Source organism: Salvelinus namaycush, chromosome 26 (genome assembly GCF_016432855.1).
Source record: "Salvelinus namaycush isolate Seneca chromosome 26, SaNama_1.0, whole genome shotgun sequence".
Taxonomy (NCBI): Eukaryota; Metazoa; Chordata; class Actinopteri; order Salmoniformes; family Salmonidae; genus Salvelinus; species Salvelinus namaycush.
The window spans coordinates 18294554-18311580 of NC_052332.1; the positions used below are offsets into that span (position 1 = coordinate 18294554).

The 17027-nt window shown below is 40.0% G+C and overlaps 1 protein-coding gene across 1 annotated transcript; it reads left to right on the top strand.

Annotated features, from left to right (window-relative positions):
- Positions 1-10902: 10902 nt before the first annotated feature.
- Positions 10903-16321, top strand: LOC120021824 (syntaxin-2-like). The gene is made up of 11 exons (XM_038965675.1): positions 10903-11163; positions 11873-11959; positions 12180-12279; positions 12859-12933; positions 13894-13967; positions 14066-14174; positions 14528-14601; positions 14769-14906; positions 15086-15196; positions 15758-15862; positions 16200-16321. Exons 1-10 carry the CDS (start codon positions 11134-11136, stop codon positions 15860-15862), a joined length of 903 nt encoding a protein of 300 aa, XP_038821603.1. The 5' UTR covers positions 10903-11133; the 3' UTR covers positions 16200-16321.
- The last annotated feature ends 706 nt before the right edge of the window (positions 16322-17027 follow it).

The window sequence follows — 17027 nt, forward strand, 5'->3', positions numbered from 1 at the left end:
TGAAAAATTTAAACAAGATGCTACAGTAGTGTGTGTGTGTGTGTGTGTGTGTGTGTGTGTGTGTGTGTGTGTGTGTGTGTGTGTGTGTGTGTGTGTGTGTGTGTGTGTGTGTGTGTGTGTGTGTGTGTGTGTGTGTGTGTGTGTGTGTGTGTGTGTGTGTGTGTGTGTGTGTATAGATGTAGTTCCAGAAAAAGACATGAGAAGATGGCAATGGAGATAGTGATGAAAGTGAGAGCATACAGTATACAAATAAAGACCCCTTGGGATCTAAAATGAGTGTGGGGTGCCCACTTATGTCTCCTTTTTGTCCATTTGAGGATCCTACAGTCACCCCTGGTAGAGGTTCTTGGAACACTGCTATTTAAGTCTGAGCAGAGTTTGATGAAAAACTTCAAAGGTAGTGGTGCTATTTTGTGTGTTATCCTGAATACCAGGCAGATGTTTGAGTACAGAATGAAATGGTGTAAACTTAACAGGCTAAACTTGTTGAGTACATTCTTTGAGAAGGGGGTTCTAACAGGGTCCTTTGGCTGTCCCCAAAGGAGAACACTTTTTTTGGTTCCAGGTAGAACCCTCTGTGGAATGGAGCCCAAAAGGGTTCTATCTAGACACAGAAGGGGTTCTTCCCTGGAACTAAAATATGTTATCCCATGGGGACAGCGGAATAATCCTTTTAGTTTATAGATAACACCTTTTTATCTGAGTGTAGGCCTATATTGCAGTGGTGGTTCTGTGGTTTCCTTTTAAAAAAAAACATCATTGGTAGTGGGGAGTTAAGATAATCAGAAATACTAAGGAATTTCCCCACTTTTAGCACATATTTGCAAGCAGGCAAAGTAACATTCTATGTGTGCTGAGGCATGTGACCACTCAACATTGATAGGACCGACAAAGAAAAGACATGCTCACATGCAAACAAAAGATAGCGTGTCTAACTTGCACCGTTATGCAATTATTAGGAGACGAGATACAATTAGCTAATCCTGGCTACCAATGTTCTGGCATTAATTTATTGAGGCAAGCAGATCAGAGATGTCAAGGTGGTACCCAAGTATATGCCATGTGTATATATGACACACACATATGTAAGGTCATATTTTTTATGTTTTATTTATTTTGTTATCTTTGATCTTTGAGCCATCCCTTGTATAATTTTCTAGGCCTCCCAGGTATTTACATGAAATGTATGTATATAATTACTGCCGCTAGGGGGAGCTGTGATGTCAATGGAGTACGTTAGTGAGATCGTGATGTCTTGGAGGTTTCTTCTTCAATCTTGGAGAATGACTGCTACTGAAAACTAACATAACTCCGTCTCATCTATTTACCCTATTAATTCAGTTATGCAATGTGAAAACGTGCAATATGACTCAGAATATTGAGGTAACATGGTTACAGTGGCTTGCGAAAGTATTCACCCCCTTGGCATTTTTCCTATTTTGTTGCATTACAACCTGGAATTAAAAATGATTTTGGGGGGTTTGTATCATTTGATTGACACAACATGCCTACCACTTTGAAGATGCAAAAACGTTTTTTTTTTGTGTGTGTAAAACAAATAAGAAATAAGACAAAAAATACAGAAAATTTGAGCGTGCATAACTATTCACCCCCCCAAAGTCAATACTATGTAGAGTCAACTTTTGCAGCAATTACAGCTGCAAATATCTTGGGGTATGTCTCTATAAGCTTGGCACATCTAGCCACTGGGATTTTTGCCCATTCTTCAAGGCAAAACTGCTCCAGCTCCTTCAAATTGGATGGGTTCCGCTGGTGTACAGCAATCTTTAAGTCATACCACAGATTCTGAATTGGATTGAGTTCTGGGCTTTGACTAGGCCATTCCAAGACATTTAAATGTTTCCCCTTAATATAATATAATATAATTTCATGAAATCACAAGTCCAATACAGCAAATGAAAGATAAACATCTTGTGAATCCAGCCAACATGTCCGATTTTTAAAATGTTTTACAGCGAAAACACAACATATTTATGTTAGCACACCACCATATCCCAAAAAACACAGCCATTTTTTCACAGCAAAGATAGCTTTCACAAAACCCACAAATAGAGATAAAATTAATCACTAACCTTCGAACAACTTCATCAGATGACAGTCATGTGACATCATGTTATACAATACATTTATGTTTTGTTCGATTATGTGCATATTTATAGCCACAAATCGTGGTTTTACATTGGCGCCATGTTCAGAAATGGCTCCAAAATAGCCAGAATAATTACAGAGAGCAACGTGAAATACAGAAATACTCATCATAAAACTTTGATGAAAAATACATGTTGTACATATAATTAAAGATAAACATCTTGTGAATCCAGCCAACATGTCCGATTTTTAAAATGTTTTACAGCGAAAACACAACATATTTATGTTAGCACACCACCATATCCCAAAAAACACAGCCATTTTTTCACAGCAAAGATAGCTTTCACAAAACCCACAAATAGAGATAAAATTAATCACTAACCTTCGAACAACTTCATCAGATGACAGTCATGTGACATCATGTTATACAATACATTTATGTTTTGTTCGATTATGTGCATATTTATAGCCACAAATCGTGGTTTTACATTGGCGCCATGTTCAGAAATGGCTCCAAAATAGCCAGAATAATTACAGAGAGCAACGTGAAATACAGAAATACTCATCATAAAACTTTGATGAAAAATACATGTTGTACATATAATTAAAGATAAACATCTTGTGAATCCAGCCAACATGTCCGATTTTTAAAATGTTTTACAGCGAAAACACAACATATATTTATGTTAGCTCACCACAATATCCAAAAACACACCACCATTTTTTCACAGCAAAGATAGCTTTCACAAAACCCACAAATAGAGATAAAATTAATCACTAACCTTTGAACAACTTCATCAGATGACAGTCATATGACATCATGTTATACAATACATTTATGTTTTGTTCGATTATGTGCATATTTATAGCCACAAATCGTGGTTTTACATTGGCGCCATGTTCAGAAATGGCTCCAAAATAGCGAAGGTAATTACAGATAGCCACGTGAAATACAGAAATACTCATCATAAACTTTGATGAAAGATACATGTTTAACATATAATTAAAGATACACTGGTTCTTAATGCAACCGCTGTGTTAGATTCAAAAAATAACTTTAGTAAAAAGCACAGCATCAATAATCTGAGACAGCGCTCAGCCATTCTCCGCCATGTTGGAGTCAACAGAAATACGAAATTACATCATAAATATTCCCTTACCTTTGATGATCTTTCATCAGAATGCAGTGGCAGGAATCCTAGTTCCACAATAAATCGTTTTTTTTTGTTTTATAATGTCCATTACTTCTGTCGAATTAGCAACTTTGGCTAGCATGTGTAGTTCACGTGTCCATAGAACTTTACGCTAATGAACGAAAACTTCAAAAAGTGATATTACAAATCGAATAAACTGGTCAAACTCAGTTGAGAATCAATCTTCAGGATGTTTTTCTCATATATATCCAATAACGTCCCAGACGGAGCATTTCTTCATGTCTATCTAACGCATTGCAGACAAGGACATGACATTCCCAATGTGCGTGGCCGAGAACTGGCAATATGCCTGACCTGTCACTCCAAAGGCTCTCATTCGGTCCCACATCAGGCTAGACGCTTCATTACACGTCTACTGCCTGTTGACATCCTAGTGGAAGGCGTATGAAGTGCATACAGATCCATAAATATAAGGCAATTGAATAGGCGATGCCTTTCACAGAGACCCATTTCAGAATTTTCACTTCTTCCTGTTTGGAAGTTTGCCTGCCATATGAGTTCTGTTTTACTCACAGATATAATTCAAACAGTTTTAGAAACTTCAGAGTGTTTTCTATCCAATAGTAATAATAATATGCATATCATATGATCTAGGACAAAGTACGAGGCCGTTTAATTTGGGCACCAATTCATCCAAAAGTGAAAATGTCGCCCCCTAGTCTTAAGAAGTTTTAAACCATTCGGGTGTTGCTTTAGCAGTATGCTTAGGGTCATTGTCCTGCTGGAAGGTGAACCTTTGTCCCAGTCTCAAATCTCTGGAAGACTGAAACAGGTTTCCCCTCGAGAATTTCCCTGTATTTAGCACCATCCATCATTCCTTTAATTTTGACCAGTTTCCCAGTCCCTGCCGATGAAAAACATCCCAACAGCATGATTCTGCCACCACCGTGCTTCACTGTGGGGATGGTGTTCTCGGGGTGATGGGAAGTGTTAGGTTTGCGCCAGACATAGTGTTTTCCTTGAATACTGAAAGGCTAAATTTTTGTCTCATCTGACCAGAGTACCTTCTTCCATATGTTTGGGGAGTCTCCCACATGCCTTTTGGCAAACACCAAACGTGTTTACTTATTTTTGGCTTTTTTCTGGCCACTCTTCCATAAAGCCCAGCTGTGTGGAGTGTACGGATTAAAGTAGTAGTCCAGATAACCCAACCCTGATCTGTACTTCTCCACAACTTTGTCCCTGACCTGTTTGGAGAGTTCCTGTAACGGCTTTCTTCCTGGGATGAAGGAGAGGACCAAAATGCAGCGCAGTTAGTGTTCAACATGTTTAATTAAACAATAAACAATGAACATTAACAAATAACAAAATAACAAACGTGAAAGCCGAGACAGTCCTATCTGGTGCAGAACACAAACACAGAGACATGAAACAACCACCCACAATCCCCAACACAAAACAAGCCACCTTTATATGATTCTCAATCAGGGACAACGATTGACAGCTGTCTCTGATTGAGAACCATATTAGGCTGAACACAGAAACAGACGAACTAGACACACAACATAGAATACCCACCCCAACTCACGCCCTGACCAACTAAACACATACAAAACAACATAAAACAGGTCAGGAACGTGACAGTTCCTTGGTCTTTATGGTGCCGCTTGCTTGGTGGTGCCCCTTGCTTATCAATCAAATCAAATGTATTTATAAAGCCCTTCTTACTTCAGCTGATGTCACCAAGTGCTGTACAGAAACCCAGCCTAAAACCCCAAACAGCAAGCAATGCAGGTGTAAAAGCACGGTGGCTAGGAAAAACTCCCTAGAAAGGCCAGAACCTAGGAAGAAACCTAGAGAGGAACCAGGCTATGAGGGGTGGCCAGTCCTCTTCTTGCTGTGCCGGGTGGAGATTATAACAGAACATGGCCAAGAGTTTCAAATGTTCATAGATGACCAGCAGGGTCAAATAATAATAATCACAGTTGTTGTCGAGGGTGCAACAGGTCAGCACCTCAGGAGTAAATGTCAGTTGGCTTTTCATAGCTGATCATTCAGTGTATGTCTACTGCTCCTGCTGTCTCTAGAGAGTTGAAAACAGCAGGTCTGGGACAGGTAGCACTTCCGGTAGCTTAGTGGTGTTACAGACTCTGGGGCCTTTCAGAACAGGTGTATATATACTGAGATCATGTGACACTTAGATTGCACACAGGTGGACTTTATTTAATTCATTATGTGACTTCTGAAGGTAATTGGTTGCACTAGATCTTATTTAGGGGCTTCATAGCAAAGGGGGTGAATACATATGCACGCACCACTTTTCCATTTTGAATTTTTTTGAATTTTTTGAAACAAGTTCTTTTTTTCATTTCACTTCAGCAATTTGGACTATTTTATGTATGTCCATTACATGAAATCCAAATAAAAATCCACTTCAATTACAGGTTGTAATGCAACAAAATAGAAAAAACGCCAAGGGGGATGAATACTTTTGCAAGGCACTGTAATTACATAGTCCATGACTTTGGTGATGTTTGAAGGCAATTGAAAGGAATTTTAACTGAGTGAAAAACTGTTTGGTATTTTCCCCATTGTAAGTAATGGAGTTTGGCTAGGTTGCTAATGGTTTACATGTAAGAGATGGGATTAAGATGGCATCCGAACTTTCTGTACTTTTTTCCAACAATGTTTTAGATCCAATTCTTTTTAGTTTGTATGAACAAAGGCTCAGTTTACTTTTGGTAATATATGTAAATATTTGATGTCACAATAAATTGTGTTAGTGTTGATATTTGTACGAAAATAGCGTTTAACAGTTCGCTAGCTTGATGCTAACCAAATTTAGCTTGGCCAATAGTTAGTTAGCTCTAGGCTAGTTAGTTTCAGTCAATGTTAGCTTACATGTTAGTGATGAATAATGTAGTGGTTGTAGCATTGTTTTGCATAGGCCTCCAGTAATTTAGATTTTTTTTTAAATTGACATAGATAGTACAGTGAGTTATACTGTATATAATATGAATGTGTAGATGTATGGTGACTCCAGGTTTGGATGAACTCCAGGTTTGGATGGGCAAGTCTCTTGACGGGTACCAGGAATGGTGGGAGGACAATCTAAAGGTAATTATCTTTGCATACAACAGCAGCGTCCAGGCCTCCAGAGTACTCACCCTATCGCCTGCTCTATGGACAGGAACCACAGCTGTTAAAACCTCTTGTGGATCCCTTCACGCACCAATCCCTTTAGTGGGATCGATTTGACAACATCCAGTGAAATGGCAGCGCGCCAAATTCAAACTACAGGAATATCAATATTCAACATTCACGAAAATATATGTGTAATACATCAAAATAAAGCTTAACTTTTTGTTAATCCAGCCGCTGTGTCAGATTTCAAAAAGGCTTTACGGCGAAAGCAGACCATGCGATTATTTGAGGACAGCGCCCCGCATACAAAACACATGAAAATAATTTTTCAACCAGGCAGGTGCGACACAGAAGTCAGAAATAGCCATATAATAAATGCCTTATCTTTGAAGATCTTCTTCTTTTTGCAATCCCAATGTCTCATTGACACAATGAATGGTCCTTTTGTTAAATAAATTCCTTCTTTATATCCCCAAAATGTCAATTTATTTGGCGCGTTTGATTCAGAAATACACCGGTTCCAACTCGCCCAACAATACTACAAAGTATCTAATAAGTTACCTGTAAACTTGGTCCAAACATTTCAAACAACGTTCCTAATCCAACCTCAGGTATCCTAAAATGTAAATAAACGATAAAATTTAATATGGAATAAACTGTTTCTAATACCGGATAAAAACAACGTGAAGCGCGCTCCAGTTCACGAGCAGCAAAAGACTAAAGCCCTTCAGAGTGACACCTACAAAGAACAGCCCTACTTCTTCATTTCTCAAAAGATAAACATCGAACAATTTCTAAAGACTGTTGACATCTAGTGGAAGCCATAGGAACTGCAACCAGTTTCCTAATAATAAGGGCATCTCATAGAAAGCCATTGGAAAACACAGTGACCTCAAAAAACAAATTCCCTGGATGGATTGTGCTCGGGGTTTCGCCTGCCAAATCAGTTCTGTTATACGCACAGACATTATTCTAACAGTTTTAGAAACTTCAGAGTGTTTTCTATCCAAATCCACTAATTGTATGCATATCCTAGCTTCTGGGCCTGAGTAGCAGGCAGTTTACTTTGGGCACGCTTTTCATCCGGACGTGAAAATACTGCCCCCTATCCCAGAGAGGTTATTAACTGAGATAAACAATACAATTGTATATACAATTATTGCGTATACCGTGGTATAAAAAACATGTGATTGACTTAGTGTTTGTCTATTGCTATTTTTGTATGACGTACTTTGAGATCACTGAAACTCCACCTGATGTGGTGGAAGTTGTCGAACCAGATCAGAACGCCTTCGAGGACCACCTTCAGGCATGGGTTTGAGGTTTTTGACCAGGTAAAATGTATTGTCCGCTGTAAATTTATTTTCTGGCCTTCCAAGAGATATATAAGAGATGTATTTGTAATAATATGAAATATAATTGCATTAATTTCTGTTATCAATCAAGGTGAGACTGAACATGGACAAGGCGCAGAAGAAACAGAAGGAGAGCCACCGGAGGAGAATCAAGGGGACCAAGTGCTTCGACATCTGGGTTAATTATTTGGCTTGGAAGAAGGACAAAAGGAAAGCGAGACCTGGGAAACCTTGCTGCTCTTTCGCTCCTAGCTGGGGTCACCATCCGTTAAGGTGAATATAAAAATCTTAGATGATAACTGTTTGCATTTGCCTGCTCGTGGTGGTGCTATCAGCAGTACCAACACCGGCCCAGGGGTTTCTCCAAATAGCCAATCTCAAGGCTAACCATTGGGTCACATAACCGCTGCTTCCATGTAGGTACTGTTAAGGTGTATTACTCCAGTGGTTATGACATCACCCTGGAGTTTCTCTCATCTCATCTCTCTATCTTTTCCAAGGACCATCCCTTACCTCCCTCATCAACCCCACTGACATAAAACATTACAGACAGGTATGCTTTCTTTTCTGTCTGCCATTAACATTATTGCATTTCTAATCAAACATTTAAATGAAATGATTCAATAATTGTATTTTTACATACCTGATAATCATTTATCATGTGTGTTTGCTTGTTTACGTCTGTCTCCTACCCTGTTCCCTTTACTGTGCTCCTCTTCTCCAGGACCTAGGGGTTCTGCCTAACACCCAGACATGGATCCACCTGATGTCCTCCATTACCAACCACCCTCCAACTTTTCATTACATCAGCTACTGTTATTGTCATGTTGTCATTATCTGCTAAGAAAGAGCAAGAAAACTATCATAATGGGCACATAATGTGAGCTGCACAGATTAGCTAAAAACACTAGCACTGCAAACACTCAAAACAAAGAGAGCAGCAGCGCCTGGACTTTGCAGTCTCCTTCTTCGAGTCCCCCTTCTGAGACTGACTGCCTGTTGAAAACAAGTGACACGTAGAACCTCCCATTCACACAGCACCCACCTCCTCTCTATTCCACACACCAGAATTTAGTTTTTCAGTCTATGATTGCCATCAGAGTGTACAAACAATATGTGAAAGTAGATTGACACACATGTACCAAAAACATTTCAATGTTTATATATTTAAATCTAAAAATATTGCCAGATTGGTTTTCACAGCTGTTTCATAAGATGTTCATTATTGTAAATTGTAACGTATCCCTTGATGGTATTTGTTAGTTCAACATTATTCATTGTTGTATCATAGGACATACCATAGATATATATTCAACAACAAGGGTGTACTAATGAGCTATGATTTTTTTTTAAATCATAATAGAGGACTATTTAAATAATATTATTTCAGAAGATAAGTTTAAAATTAAAACATGCCAGCCAGGAAATTAGCTGACTTTGTGATCTATAAGGTAAGTAACATTAATGTGTGGGTGGGGGCATTGAAATTATATATTTTTTTACCCCGATGCCTGTTTATTCATAAAAAGCAGAAAATGATAAATAACATTCATCGCTATGGTTAGCCTATACAAATTAATAGGAAAACAAATGCTTATTAATAGGAATACATTTAGCCTAATTGGTAACAAATATGACATGGGGAAAAGTCAGGATCCTAGTCAGGCTATTAATTGTCAAATCCAGATAAAATATAGGTCTTCATGTGTATCAAATCTGTAGGTAATTGTGGGCTAAATCAATGACAAACAGCTGAAATGTTCAGGCTTCATCATGATCTGTGATCATAACGGGCTGGGGTGTTTTTGGTTCTATTTAGGCTAAGGTTATTCTTAAGAAAGCAACTGCACTGAAATGAATAGCCTGATTCAATGGGGTTCTATGGAATAAAAAAGTTTTATCTTTTAAGCTGTTTGGTCTATGCATATACCCATACCGATTCTATATTTTTGGTATTTTGCGGTAGGCATAGCCTGCCACTAATATTCTATATTGCAGAGCATTATAGATAATAAACCAACCAAATGTTCCTGTGATGTTGAGGCTGAGCAAGACATTCGATAGGCTAGTAGACTATGCGGAAATAATCGTGGAATTAATCATTGTTATAGCCTAGATCGCTTTATATAATCTGGACCGTTGTTATTTCTAAGGCTGAGCAAACAAGGGGTAGCATATGCTTTATGCCAGTCTCTTTAGGCCTATATCCTCACATACCCCCTCAATTCGAGCCTTGGTTTTAACCATAAGACATCTCCACAGAAATGTAATAGCCTAAGGATTGCATGGTGACATTGATTGTGTCTGTTAAACCGGTAAACTGGGAACTCGGGGGGATAAAATGAGGTCAAATCATGGCATCAGTGATTTTCAGGTCAGAGAAAGAAGTCAGAGTTTATGAATTGGAATTTCGAGTTGGATGACCCTTCAAAACAAAAAAAAATCCCAGTCTGAGCTTGTTTTTCTCAGAGTTCCCAGTTGTCTTGAATGCACTGAAGTCAGAAGTCAAAGATTGCCGAGTTCCGAGCTCCAGTGGCACATTTTTTAATGTGCCACTGGAGACCTACGGTACCTCTTATTTCTGAATAAGGCTACCTCTAACAAAAAGGCTCTTGTGTCTGTATTGATGTGAGAAATAGGCATATCTACACAGTAATGGTGACTTGCTGTGATATCAACTAGCCTAATATTTTTTGTGTGTTAAGGTGATATGCCTATTTTAGCTAAATCGACAAATGAAATTGATTAGGTTTCTCTGGCTATTAAAAATATTTTTTACAAAATCATGTACATGTAGACGTTTGTAAGGCGTTCATGGTGAGATCTTTAATAATGAACTAAACAGACACTTCAACTAACACGTGACATATGGTAAGATCTTTCATAATAAACTTACAAGCAAACTGACACGTTACTTGTCAGTGCCACATTACACCACATGAACACTACTAAACACTACTTCTACATGACGTGTACGTGCCACGTGACGTGAACGCGTGTTGGCACTTTAATGCCTTAGAAAAAAGACGTTAGGTGACTTGGTGAGAGGTATTAGTAGCGTCACGAGGCTTCATTCTGGCACTTATCACCCCCTATAGTAACCTGTAGAGCACACTGCTGTTGATGTCAGCAAGGTAATAGAACTCCACTCAAGCAGGCGTGGCCAAACGTCTCGCGGGTCTCTGAAATTCGCCTTTTTGTTGAACGCTAACTATTTTTTAAATCAACAAACTGCTAAAATGAATAACGTTTTACTATTATCGTGAACATTTAAACGGGAGGGGAATTTATATGGTATTTAAGTCTACTTACGGAGCTTTAGCAAAGTCGTTTTCACATGCTCTGAACAAATTAATTGTTGAAAGGGCGTGATGAGGGACCGCCTGGGCGATTTGACAGCGGTGAGTATCACTATCAGAGAGAAGGGAAATAGCTAACGTTAACATTTCTATCTAGAAACTAGGACGTCTGCTTTGCGTTTCTTTTTCCTTCTCACGTTAAGTTTCAGTTAAATTGTTCATGAAGATGTGAGTTGTTTCTGGCGAGTCATTTCGAGTCAACTACGACTCTTGTCTGTTACAGTACAGTAGCTGTAGGCTTTATTGAACTTTAGCATAAAATTAGGGAACTATTGTTATTGTCGGTTTCTTCGATGTCAACAGGTGTACTGTACGATAACTATCTAACGTTACGGTATATATGTTAGCCTTTTAATCCGTGTGCCAGCCGGGTAGGTTAGTGTAATGTTGGCCTACACCTAGCTACTATTGTCAATGTTACATTTCATTTATTATGAAATGTTCTATTGTGTTTCTTGTCCCTATAAATGGGTTGGTCAAGGTTATTGATGCCTATGACTCCAAAGGTTGTCTCCTTTAAAAAAAAGATATATATTTTTAAATTAACTTTGTTACCCAAGGCTATTCTATTGTGAGTAACGTTATATTTTAGGAATTATTGTATTCTCCCTCTGGCATTACACTTCACAATGGTAGGACTGTGCAGTTAATTTTTCACAATGGGGTGCTGAAATAACATGTAATTGGCATGGCAGGCCTAGTATTTTCTTTGGTTAGAGGCCTTCCACTGATCAGACAATTATTTTCACAGAACAGCAACAATAACCCCTTTAATGTGGATGATGATGGCACCATCACAGTGGATAACAATTCCCACAGGGACGACTTCTTGAAACAGGTAGTCTACTTGGAGCTTTAAGTTTGCATAGTCATGCGTCTTCTCTAGCTCTGTTTGCCAAAGACTATAGCCAATGTGTGTTAAAAAAATGTATTCTGTTTCTTGCTGACTGTTGATTCCTTTCAAATGTCACTGTAACCCTCAGTGAGGGTAATACAATGTTTTGATTATAAAAGCCTCTTTGTTGTGTGTAAACTAATGTGACATGTTGTGTTTGAAGGTGGGGGAGGTGCGACGCCTCATTGATAAGATCTCTTCCCAGGTAGATGAAGTGGTGAAGAAACACAGCGCTATCCTCTCTGCCCCCAACCCTGAGGAGAGTGAGTATGGCCTCACAGCTGCACACATTCACCCAAATTGTCTTAAAATGTGAAAAGTACAGGAAAACCACATTTTAATGAAAATGGTTCCTCTCCAGGACGTTGTCCAGTCTGGGAAAAGTCACATATTAAATACAAATGAGCCAGGCAGGAAACACTGCCTATAACTCCAGCCCAACCAGCCTGCCCGTTTCCTCTAATAGTCATCTGGTATTACTGGATTAAGGAAGTGCCAGACAACCATTGGCTGCCGATGACATAATCTTTTTTTATTGCTTAAATGCTTCATATGTTTACTGATGGAAATGGACGTCGATTTCACATTGAGAAATCTGCAGTCAATGCTAGGCATGAACATTCTATTCTACGATGGCTCCAACAGAATAGCCTGCATTGGACTGAATGATATGAATATTAATATTATACAGCACTGTGGTGGAAGGCCAGGTCAATATGCCAACAACAGATTATAGATGTTCCCAGAACAGTTGTAAAAGGCAGCATGTAGTGACTTCAATTGGCAACTCTGACCAGTCACTCGCTGCCTTTGATGTTCTGTCTCCATGTTTCTCCCTTCAGGCACCAAAGATGAACTGGAGCAGCTCACCAATGAAATCAAGAGGAATGCCAACACAGTGCGGGCCAAGTTAAAAAGTGAGTTCATAATAAATCAGTTAGACTGGTAGGGTATGAATGAAATAAATTGTAAGCGGGAGAACTAGAGAGAACTATATAATGAGCTTGGGAACACTTCCCTCAATTCAGAGGGAGTTTAGTTTATAAGGGTGATTTGACTTGCAAATTAGCTGTATGTACGGGAAAGCTACTACTGCACACCTGGTCATAGGTAAACACATGGCTGGAATAGTTTGACCCCCACTGCTAACAATATAGATAAGATATCTGTATGTAGAGGTGTGTGTCTAGCTGCCTCTGCGTGTATGGGAATATGTGAGGATGATGCATACGTTTGTAAGTTGGACTAATTGTTTGCATTCATCTGCAAGTGTATGTTTGGGGTGAGTTTAAGTAATGTATTTATGCATACAGTATGTGTGTGTGCATTAGGTAATACACTGCGTGTTCAAAACTTTAGGAACACCTGCTCTTTCCAAGAAAAGACTGACCAGGTGAAAGCTATGATCTCTTATTGATGTCACCTGTTAAATCCACATCAATCATTGTAGATGAAGGGGAGGAGACAGGTTAAAGAAGCCTTGATAAAATTGAGACATTCTGTATGTGTCATTGAGGGTGAATGTGCAAGACAAAATATTTGAATGGAGGATGTTAGTAGGTGCCAGGCACACCAGTTTGAGTATGTCAAGAACTGCAACACAGCTGGGTTTTTCGCACTCAACAATTACCCGTGTGTATCAAGAATGGTCCACCACCCAAAGGACATCCAGCCAATTTGACACAACTGTGGGAAGCATTGGAGTCAACATGGGCCAGCATCCCTATGGAATGCTTTTGAGACCTTGTAGATTCCATGCCTTGACGGCTGTTCTGAGGGCAAAAGGGGGTGCAACTCAATATTAGGAAGGTGGTCCTAATGTTTTGTACACTCTGTATATTGCGTCATGCTGACCGGGCCTTGCTGTGTGTTGGCAGCCATGCAGAACAGCCTGCCTGAGGATGAGAATGCAAACGCAGCCTCTGTGGACCAGCGCATCCAGACAAACCAGGTCAGAACTGGACCACATGTTAACTACAATACATTTGTTTGTCAGACATAGACCCTAATGGAGTCCTCTGTGTGTGCCGTTTGTCTCCCCACCTTCAGTACACACATCTGATGTGGTGGTTTGTGGATGTCATGACAGTGTACAACGAGACCCAGATGTCCTTCAGGGAGAGGTGCAAAGGACGGATTCAGAGACAGCTGGAGATCAGTGAGTGCTGGGGTTGCGCGCACAGAGAGAGAAACATTATTACCTTCTTAGCCTAGACAGCCACCTGTTTTCTGTGTGCTGTACATCTTTATCAGCAAACAGGAGTGTTCTGAGAGGGGGAGGAATACCCTGGCCACGCCCCAGGATTACAGAAAGAGGAGCTTGCAACAGGAGACACCTGTGTTTAGTGTTGCCTTAGCAATGGTTTTCAGGGTTGTCTGGGGGAGGGGTTGCAATATATGTAGTCAGGTGACCAGAGGAACAGGAGGTGTGCTCTTTAGTAACTGGTCTGCTGTTAGTGAGCCCTTGTAGTTAAATTGGAAAACTGATTTCACAAATGTTCTTTCTTGAAGCTGGGAAAGTGACCACTGATGAGGAGCTGGAGGAGATTCTGCACAGTGAAAATCCTGCCATCTTCACTTCTGATGTGAGTAGCATATTCTTAGAACACTCATGTATCACTTTACACTAATAAATCAAGAGATAAAAGTGAATTGAGTTCTTGCACTCATTTCCTTCTACACGGTTACAGCTTTGTGGATTATTTTGCCACATCATAAATGTCTCCTCCTGTACTTCTTCCTCCCTGTACAGATAATCTCCGACTCCCAGATCACGCGCCAGGCTCTGAATGAGATCGAGTCTCGCCATAAGGACATCATCCGCCTGGAGTCCAGCATCAGGGAGCTCCACGAGATGTTTGTTGACATGGCCATGCTGGTGGAGACTCAGGTGAGATGGATGTCACAAAGGGAAAAATGACTTGGAACAAAACTGCCTTGTGTATAAATCCTCTCCTATATAATCACATTTGTCAATGTAATAAGCATATACAAATTGAAATATGGTTTAACAAATCCCCTGTATAACCTCTGTATTGTGATCTGTGTGTTGTCCTGTGTGTCCAATAGGGGGAGATGATCAACAACATAGAGAAGAACGTGAGCACTGCAGCCGAGTACATCGGCGTGGCCAAAGTGGAAACCAAGAAGGCAGTGCGGTACCAGAAAGCGGCGCGCAGGGTAAGACTTTTCCCCCGTTTCCCCAGCCTTTTCAAGAGCAACACCACCGCCGTCCCCAACGAACCAAAACCCACCGCTGTCAAATGAGCCACTATAACCATAGCTTGTCCTGCTGCCACTGAACATGCCATTCAAGGTAGCACTGTGAATGAAGCTAACGTCCCGTTCAAGGTCAGCCAATCATTTGTAACGCTGTGAAGCTAATGTCGCACGCCTGAAATTTTTATTCGATTTATCACCGAGCACCTAATCTCTCAGGAGCCTAACGTCACATTTGATGAAGGGAAGATGGTATCACACCATAGAGCTTCCCGATAGGTTAAGCACTGAACTGCTACGCAAAACTGCCTGTAGAAGTGTACAAACTGTGAAATGTTAGCCATGGCCCTTGCCTCTGTTTCTGTGTGATGTTTGTGCTGTTAACATGTAATGACCGTTGGAAATAAATGTGACTTGCAATTAAAACAGACAATAATTTGAATATTTTTATTAATGCATGTTTGGCCTAGTACACTATTTTGACATAACGCCTAACATTGTGCTTCTTGTTTGTTTTGGCAGAAGTATGTCATAATTGCCATAGTCGTGGTGATCCTGCTTGCTGTAATCGCACTTATCGTTGGTTTGTCTCTGGGTCTAAAACTGCCCTCAACCGCACAGCCTTAGGTAATTACTACTGATCTACACAGACAAACACTGTGTCATGATTTAACACGCACGTAGACAAATACTGTCATGTCCTATAGCAGTTTGCATTTCACTCTATAAATGCAGTCCCGTTAGTCAAATACTGACCGGTTTATTACTATGGCAACCTATACGTAAGACTGTCCACCCCTGGCCTGTGGGCTATAGGATGTAAGGGCCCTGAATTTTTCCTTTTTACATTTATCTTTTAGTTCTTAATTCATTGCTTTTTTTAAATGAAAGACTGTACACTATGTATTTGGACAATGCGGCTGATTCAATTTTCCTTTTGTTCCCCACTCCTTTTCCTGGACAGCTCTTCTTTTTCACAGAAAATGCTTTATCTTGCTATCGGTGGGGTTGTTGGTGTCATCGTTTTAGCCATAATTATGGGGTTGAGTGTCTCGTAGTGATTTGTCTAAGCCCCCCCCCCCCCCCCCCAAAAAAACAACCTAAAACAAAAATGATCAGTGTATGTTCAGTCTCAACCTCATTCTTCCATCTGAAATATCTACCATGACGACTAATGCCTTGCTGGGTGAAGTGACTCCTCTCTCATGGAGTGAGTAAAGGCTCCAATGAGGAGTTTCTGCTGTGCATTTCAGAGGAAGAAGACAACTCTGCACCTGCAGTATCAACCAGAGGGTGGTGCTGAATCTCCTGATTCACTCCTAAACCTTTTCAACCAGACATGCACTATGCACTTTTGACAGAAACACACATACACACAGCATATGTTTTTCTAGCCTTGTGGAGAACTAAAATTGATTTCCATTCTATTTCCCCTAACTCCTATCCTTAATTCTAACCCTAAACTTAAGCCTAAAATAGCCTTTGTCCTTGTGGGGACCTGGGAAATGTCCCCGCAAGGGAGAATTGTCCTTGTTTGACTATCCTTTTGGGGATTTCCGGTATCCATGAGAATATATACACAGAGCCTACACTCAGTTTACTTAACCTCTGGTATTCTTTGAAATGGCATCAGTAAATCCCAGTTACATGTTTGTATTCCCTCTCCTGAATTGGTTGGATGTACTCCCTACTTGAAGATGTGTTCTATCAATTAATGTATGACTGTTTCTTCGTGCCTCTTATTACATTTCGAGCTCCAGAGCTTTATCAAATATCTTTACACAGCTGAACA